General features: G+C 27.7%; 1 protein-coding gene across 1 annotated transcript in view; it reads left to right on the forward strand.

Moving 5' to 3' along the window:
* LOC111629781 (alpha-1,3-mannosyl-glycoprotein 4-beta-N-acetylglucosaminyltransferase B-like) overlaps positions 1-9,524 on the forward strand; it is a 64,921-nt gene that overhangs the window by 21,976 nt on the left and 33,421 nt on the right. The window contains exon 7 of the mRNA XM_023373694.1: positions 4,010-4,175. Coding sequence (XP_023229462.1) covers positions 4,010-4,175 — 166 coding nt within the window. The remainder of the gene's footprint in view (positions 1-4,009; positions 4,176-9,524) is intronic.

Here is a 9,524-nt window from a genome sequence, read left to right on the forward strand (position 1 = left end):
GGATAATCGATGCTCTACTGTATTAGTACACACACACAGCCTATCAGATGTTATTTGCTGATATGACCTGTAAACATCATGTTTTCCTGAGACTGGAATATTTAGACGTTTGTTTAAGATATAGCTGTTCCAAAGTAGGGCTGCATTTTGCAGCATATAGCTGTTGATTCTATACAGCTTTTAATTCTTCAAATGATTATCTAGGTTCCTTAGAATGACTCCTAGTGTTCCTACTACAGTTTGATCTATAACTATCTTTCTTTTTCCAGTCATTCAAATTTGATTTGCAGATGCTTATACTTAATGACTTACTAATTGTTTTCCTTTGACCCTGCTGTCACTCAAGACTACCACTCTATAATCCTTATCTTTATTTTCTGTTAATGTAATGTCTGGGATCTATGAGCCAGATGTTTATCTGCCTGGATTTGAAAATTGCAGTAATTTTTTCCATTTCTGTGATCATATCAAGTTAAGCTATATGTATTTTTGCAAAGATTTCAGTGAATCATTGCTGTGTTTGTTGTTTGAGATATTTTTAAGTTGTGTATAATATAGCATTAATATTTTGGTTAGTATGTTTGATTGAGCTGAAATTTGAATAAATTGTAAATATATAAATTCCCACTGTTATCTGTCTGTCCTTTCTTAATCTTGAGAACAGTGTTAGATAATGAAATTTAAGACCAGATATGGAAAGCTTAGGGGAAGGAGGTCTCAATTAACTATATGCGAACTTCTGATGCAAACTGGAAATCACGTTATTTCAATTAAAAAATTTTCCTCTGAAAGGAGTTAGTACTGTAGTGTCTTGCTCCTGTACATCACACCTCAAATTAGTTAGATAAACAGCTTGATTCCAGTCAAGCTGTTTATCTAATTAATTTGAGGTGGAGAGTATATATTTTAAATGAAATAAATTAAAATATAATTAAAAATTGCAGCCTGGCATTGTGACAATGCCAAATAAATAATTGCTTATTTAAACTGTAGAAATTAAAAAATGTGTGTTAAAACTTTCATAAAATCATGATTTTTAAAAAATAGTTTATTTCTAAGCAGGATAATAATTTGCTTAGAAAACTTGAAATTCTCAATTTTGTTATGAAAAATTACAAAATTTTAAACTTTTACAGGTTGAATGCAATAAGAATGATGGCTGTAGACTAATCATTGATATAAAAATTACCAAACCATGCTGATTGATATTCAGGAGTGCCTCATACTTTGAATTTAATTCATTCCAGGAGGTCGTTCAAAGTCCGATGCAATTTTTCCTGTTAAAAATAACAGAAAGTGAATTAATCCCTTTCCAGACCTTAAACAATACCCATTTTGATAAACTTGAACCAGAAAATACACATAATTTAAGATAAAAATAACACAATTAATGCCCTAATAATAAATTAAAACATGAAAACAATAAATAAAATACATAAATAATAAAATAATATATAATAAAATGCATTTACTGGTTCCAATCCATCAACTTTGGCAACTTAAACATGGCTTCCAGATCTGCAACACATACCGCTTTCATGCTTTGCAATAAGTTCCTTTTTCATCTTAGTCTTTTTCAAGCCTTTCTCTTACTAGTTAGACTTTGTTGTTTCCACTCACTTCTTGGATGTCATGATTAATAAATAAAGATGATATTGGGTTGAACTGAAACTCTGTATTTTTAACTGTTAAAAATGACACATAACTGTCATTACTTAATATAAATGTGTGATGATTTAATTATAACAGTTGTGAATTTAAACATACTATTGCTAATTTGAGATTATATTCTTTGTTCAGAAGATTATTTTACAATTGGAGTACATTTTTTGTTGTATGCACAGTTTGAATATTGAACCATCATTCAAACTCCAAAGCAAATTTTTGTTTGAAACTCTGCAGCACTCAAAGTACAAGGTACCACCATACTCTATGCAGTCCTCCTTGTATTAATTTGTGATTTTTGCTTTACTTCTTTAAGAACTTCCAAGTTCAGGTATACTTATGGTTCCTTTCCTCTTCTGAAACCAACTGAAAAACCTTTACTCTCTAAGGTACTCATATATTTGAAAATGTATGGCTTTTGGGATGCTTCTGCAATGAAAAAGCTATGCTATACAAATAGGCAGTTTTTATTGTGTTGTCTTTACTACAAATATATGTGAAGTATCTGTTATACTCTGTATTCATGTAAACATCTTTCATGATGAATTTTTTATTCTTTGTGCTATGTTGATATACCTGTTCTGTTGATAATACAGGGAAGATAGTAAGAATCATGCATGCTTGAGCAAACAAGTGATGTACTTGTTCACATTGATGATTAACAACTGAAAATATCATTTTTCTAAGAAATAATTGATACTTTAGATCTATTTACATTTATTGCAAAGTATTTTATTAATGTGATTATTATTTTCATTCTTATGACTTTTTTACTATAACTTTTAAACAACCTATGGGTAAAAAAATAATTATATGTTCATATAACAATAAAGTTAAGATTAATTAATCATTTTGTGAATATTTATAATAATTTCTAAGTTAATACATATTAATACATAACTGCAGAACTATAACAAAGTTCCAAACACTTCAAAAATTCAAACATGCTTTAAAGTTATCTTATGTTAAAAGTGGGAAACGTCTGCATATAGTTAAAATATTCATTATGGAATATATTAAAGGTAATGATATTTTGATTTACATGGATTACAAGAAAATGTATAAATAACAGAAATACACTTGTTGCAAAAAATATATGCACCCATAAAAAAAACTGATCTATAATCATGAAACTCAGCATACAAATGTTGTTTGAATAGTTTAGCATTGAAAGTTTGATCATTTGCATATGATGTTATAGCACTCATTCAACACACATGAGAATGATGCATCATGCAGCATTTAAAAAGACTAATGTTCTCAGTCATGGACAATTTGAACTGGATTTTTTGCTTTGATATTGCAAGTTGTGGTATGAAAATGACTTTGAAACATATGGTACATGACAGTTCTTCAAACAATTGTCTGATTTAGTGAGAGGTTGCATCATAGATCTAAGAAAAGTTGGTTGTCCAACAGACATGTCAGCATGCCATCTTGGTTGGAGTGATATATCAATTGCTTGGTGTTGGCAACAGTGGGTCAGAGAAGGCACATGTAACCAATATAAAACACAGGATACCCCACGCAGACAACTGCTTGAGAGGATTATACAGTGAGGAGAGGAATTACATCCACATTAATGGCATTGCTATCAGCACTTGCCATCTTCCATGCATCCTGTATCAAGGGATACCATTTGGAGATGTTCGGCAGAAGATGGAATTAGATGTGATCATCCATTAAGGCACTTACCACTAATTTCACAACATGGGCAGAGCTGTCTGCATTCTGATGTCTTGTGTATTGGCTGCATTCTGCAGCCAATTGTTCTGCCTATGCTGTCAAGCTACCCAGGTGTAATTTACCAACAAGACCATGCTTGACTAGATACTGACTTTGTCAACAATGTCTTTGAGAATTTAATGCCTTCCTATGGTCATCCAGGTCTCAGACCTATCACCAATAAAAAACATCTGGGACATACTGGGATGGCAATTGCAGCTGTCTCAGAATAACAATAAATTAGCTAACCAGCTGCAAAATTTATAGCAGAATCTTCTGCAGAAGACATAAGCAACTTAATTGACTTATGCCGTACCAAATTTTGTCTTATATAGCTGCTAGGGGAGGATTTACCACTTACTAAAATGTCATCTTGTTGCTGTCATTTCTTATAAAACATCTTTTTTGGTTCCGAATTCGTGCATATCTTCAAATAATACATACATGCAAAGTTTTGTGACTGTAGCTCAATTTTTTGCAATAGATGTTATAAACTTGGATAGGAACAGAACTTTGCAATATATGAAGTTCATAAAAAATTTTAAAATTATACATAAAAACCTTTCACACTTTTTATTTTTTAAAAATTTATTAATTTGCTTTAATTTTTTATCTGTAGTTGGAAGATGATATTTTAAGCAAACCAGGATACATAGGAATTATGAAAAATTATGCTTATAAACAACTTACTCTAAAAAAAGAATGGCTTATACTAGATTTTTGTCAACTAGGATTTATAGGTAAGTTAAGTTTAAAGCTTAGATTTAATTGCTTTATTATTTATGGCATAAAAATTTTAAAAGAATAATAATCAATCAATAAATGTTAAATAAAAAAATATTATTCTTTATAATAAATATAAAAGCAGTGTTGATAACAGTTTTTTTTTTGTTTTGTATATTAGCTCACTTAATTAATTATCTAAATAAACCTAAATAAAATCTTTTATTTTGTTTACAGATTGGTTTTGTGTGTGCTATGAAATTCCAAATATTAAATAATTTCTCTACAATTTTATTTGTTTTTTAATGTTAAATTTTCAAATTTTTAAGGTATGTACTGTACATGGTGTCTCAAAAAAATGTACTCCCTCTTTATCAGTGTAATACTCATATGTTTTTAATGCCACAAAACCAGCAGCAATCAATCAGTTAAAAGAAGAAATTGGAAGGCAATGTCTTGCAATTTCCAATGAAATGTTTTACAATGTTGTCAAATCCATTGGTCCATGTTATCAGCTGTGTTTGGAAAATGGTGGAAACCGGTTTGAACATTTGCAAACATGCAGGAATGAGTAAACTAGGCTAGGAGAAAATACTAATGTTTTCTGTAATGCTAATAAATTATCTTTAATATAACTTAATTAATTTAATTAATAGATTTGTATATATGTCAATAAACACCTAAATCAAAACTTAGTATATTAGTAATGGTCAGTCAAAGAGTGAGTACATTTTTTTCGGGACATCCTGTATATATTAATTGATTATCAGGCTTTGGATAACTTCATAAAAGTACAATAGATATAAGTAAAAAAAAAAAACCAAATTCTGCAAAAAATATATAGAAATTACTTGGGATGTAGCATATTTAATAAATTTGTATAATAATTTATCAAACATAGCAGAGCTGTAAGAAAATTATAAAAAAAGTACAATAAATTAGAATGGAAAAAATATTTTACTAAATAAAAGCATTTCAAAATCAACTTATTCTAATGTATCACAAAACAAATTGTATCAGTAATATTTTTCAGTAGGTACTAGTAAATAAACAATAAAAATCATTAGGAGCAACAGGCTAAAGTGACAATCAATAGCTTATTTGAATAAAACATTTATAAATTGGCAGATGTGCAATTTTAATAGAAATCTTTCTGATTCTAAAATTCTTCATTAGATGGAAATAAAAAAAAAATAAAGTTACTTTCTGTGAAAGATAGATAAATAATTACTGGAAAAAACTATTGAAAATTATCAATGGTGTTTAGTATTAATGAACTGAAGAAAAACAATCCAGCACTCACAAGAACAGCATTTAATGTACAGTTTCATATTTCTTTAGACATTGAATTAAAGTTCTAATTGAGTGCTTTAATTAGATTCAAATAAAAACAAGACAAAAAAAAGAAACAAGTTTACATAAAATATAAAATCCTATGAACACTCTGTACATTTGTTTTAATGTTAGCTATAATTTTGTATTAGTGACATAATATAAAACTTTTAAAACAGCAAATTGCATGACTCATTCAAAATGTCTCTTCCTAGTGGTTGAATTTTAATTTTCTTTTCTATTATTTATTTAATTTTTTATTTTTCTGTATTTCTGTATCCATCTTTGTAAGATTAAGTGCTAAATCAAGCAGTTCATTAATCATCTCCATAGGTATAATACTGTAATTTATTTTTAATAAGTTATAATTTCATTTTTTGTTTTTTCCTAAAATGTTTTTGCTTTTTGAACCTTTTATTCCAACCTAGGTACAAATTATTTAAATCAGTTTTTTTGCCATAAATAGGAGCTATTGGGACTATATATTTTTTAAAAATCTAATCAAAAGTACTTTTAAAAAGTATTTATATTGCATATATCACAAGTATGAACTAAAGTGGATTTCTGTTCATTTTTTAAATTAAAATATAAACATTGTTCTGTCATTATCAAATATTGATTGATTACAAACAAATAATTTGTTCTCATATCAGTTAAACTCCAGCCTTTTAAAGTATTGTAAGTAGCTGTGACTTGCTCTTTACTAGTAAATGTATTAAGCTTTATTATAGATAATCTTTTCAATGTTCATGACTTCTTGCATTATGTAAAACTGAATTCTGAAATACTTAATTGACATTAATATTCCTTGTTTTTTTATATAGTAAACATGTGCCTACATATATTTTTATATAATTTTTTAAATATTTATTTAAAAAACTTTTTTAGTGTTTTTAAAGATTAATATTTTAAATAATATAACTTTGCAATATATGAAGTTCATAAAAAATTTTAAAATTATACATAAAAACCTTTCACACTTTTTATTTTTTAAAAATTTATTAATTTGCTTTAATTTTTTATCTGTAGTTGGAAGATGATATTTTAAGCAAACCAGGATACATAGGAATTATGAAAAATTATGCTTATAAACAACTTACTCTAAAAAAAGAATGGCTTATACTAGATTTTTGTCAACTAGGATTTATAGGTAAGTTAAGTTTAAAGCTTAGATTTAATTGCTTTATTATTTATGGCATAAAAATTTTAAAAGAATAATAATCAATCAATAAATGTTAAATAAAAAAATATTATTCTTTATAATAAATATAAAAGCAGTGTTGATAACAGTTTTTTTTTTGTTTTGTATATTAGCTCACTTAATTAATTATCTAAATAAACCTAAATAAAATCTTTTATTTTGTTTACAGATTGGTTTTGTGTGTGCTATGAAATTCCAAATATTAAATAATTTCTCTACAATTTTATTTGTTTTTTAATGTTAAATTTTCAAATTTTTAAGGTATGTACTGTACATGGTGTCTCAAAAAAATGTACTCCCTCTTTATCAGTGTAATACTCATATGTTTTTAATGCCACAAAACCAGCAGCAATCAATCAGTTAAAAGAAGAAATTGGAAGGCAATGTCTNTGTTGCTATATATGTAATTTTTGATGTATTTTTAAATGATATATTTTTGTTGTTTAAATGAATTAATATGCAACAGAATTAATGATCATATATATTTACATACACCAACAATTAAGTGCTTTTAACATTTTGTGTTTTAAATGAATATGGAAAGTATTAAGATATTAACTAATAACTAATGTCAGTAATTAATCAGTATTTTTGATTTTAAGCATTAAAATTTTTATGGTTTTTGTTTTAAAAGTATACATAAAATAATCTTTGAAAATAATCTTCAAAAATATTTTTTTAATTGGCTTATCATCAGTGAATGTTTTTAACTGTTTTGCATAATTCAGCATAGGCATAGTCTACAATAAAAGACTGTTATTGTTTTCTGATAATTGGATATGGCAGAAAGATGATGATCTAGTTTCTTTTGAATTTTTGTTTTTTAACACCACATATCGTCCAATTCAATTCAGAAGCAAATTTATGCAAATTTATTTTTACTTACTCTTACTTATTTTGTAATGGTATATTCTGGTAGGAATGACACTCCTTAGTCTATTATAATTTTTGAAGATTATTTACATTATGCATAAACTAATTTTTTTTTTTTTTTGCCTTTTACTCTGTCCAATGTTTTGAGAGAGATTCAATTCTTTTATTATAAAAAGTTACAAAGATGGTACCAAGTTTTGTAAATAAAGAAATTACTGTTTGTTTCAAGAAGCCAACATTTATTAAATAAATGTTTTTGGTCATGATCTAATCATCTTCAGTTTAAAATATTGCAGCATAGGATACTGTATATACATTAGAACAAATTTATAGTAGTTAAAATAGAACAGAATTTTAAAAAATACAAGAGAGTACATGAAGTAAAAATTAAATTAAACAAAGATTCCTTTATTATAACCTTATTGAATAAATGTCATTTTGATATTGTGAAAAACTGGTTTTCATTTTTATATTTCACAAAATGTTCTTATTCAAATAAACAAATATCAAAAAAAAACTTTACTCAAAGACTATAGCTTTGAACTGTTTATAGTTTTATATCTAACTTAACAGTCATCCTGTTATTTTGTTCTACATACTATTTATATAAAATGGAATTAAATATTTGAATAATATGATCAAATGCACCTGAAAAGTAGGCGGNAAAAAAAAACTTTACTCAAAGACTATAGCTTTGAACTGTTTATAGTTTTATATCTAACTTAACAGTCATCCTGTTATTTTGTTCTACATACTATTTATATAAAATGGAATTAAATATTTGAATAATATGATCAAATGCACCTGAAATGTAGGCGGTCAAAATTTGTAAATAAATTGTCCCACAAAAACTGTTTCTACAAAATAAATATTATGCTTCATAATATTTTCTGGTTAGTACTAAATAATCATAATCATAAGCTTTATCATCATCACTATTATTATGATTGTTAGGTTTAGTGAGTTATACTCAGTTGACACCGGTGGCTGTGTACTATGCTGGACCAGAGTCAAGGCATAGTAACCAAAACAAGACAAAAATAAGTGTCAGAGTGTGTGTCAGTATTCAGGAATTTCCTAACAGTATGGCATGTATTCAATATAGTGGCCTTCTGTATTGTGATGTATGTGTTTCTATTCAATTGTAATGTTCCCAGGCTTTTGTATAGTGTGTGTGGTATCACACCTGTTCAGGAGAGAACAACAGGACAAGAAACACCCTATTCATCCTTCACAGATCCTGGTCAAGTTCCATGTACTTGCTGATTTTTTCAGTGCATGTGTTTTGTACATTGTGAGTGTTTGGAATGGAAATACAGTAGATCCCCCTATAAAACCGTTTCCTATAGTTATGATTCCTATAAAAATTGTGGCAGTACAGTAGATCCCCCTATAAAACCGTTTCCTATAGTTATGATTCCTATAAAAATTGTGGCAGTATCCGTAAACAACGGTAAAAATAACTCCTATAATACGTAAAACGTCATCGGGCAGCCGAACTACTTTCCCGCCGTCCGTTGCGCCACGCTATGGACGTTTAGGCGGATAAATTGAGTTTAGTATCGTCTGTTCATATAATTATATATAAATTAGGTACTGTACATATAATTATATATTAATTATATATAAATTAGGTACTGTATATATAATTATATATTAACTTAATTTATTGTAACTTTATTATAATTAAATATATATTTTTCGCCGTCTAGCGTCACGCTACGGCGAGTTAGGCGACCTATCGTCTGTTTAGTACTGTAATTTTATACATTTCTTGTGAAAGAAACATTTCTTATTTAACGGCCATAAAAATTATTTATATTAATGATGTCTCCAAAGGTCAACGAAGTTTTCGCAGAAAAATAATATCAGAAATCGCGGCCGCAATTTGATGCGCTGTTCCGCGACGAAACCAAGCTTTAGCAACGGGCGTAGTCGAACGGTACACACTCGGTAAGCAATCCTACAATTTTTTGTTTATAACGTAGTTTATACGGATTATTTT

This window comes from Centruroides sculpturatus, unplaced genomic scaffold, assembly GCF_000671375.1.
Source record: "Centruroides sculpturatus isolate CEXI.00-Female unplaced genomic scaffold, Cexi_2.0 scaffold68, whole genome shotgun sequence".
NCBI lineage: Eukaryota > Metazoa > Arthropoda > Arachnida > Scorpiones > Buthidae > Centruroides > Centruroides sculpturatus.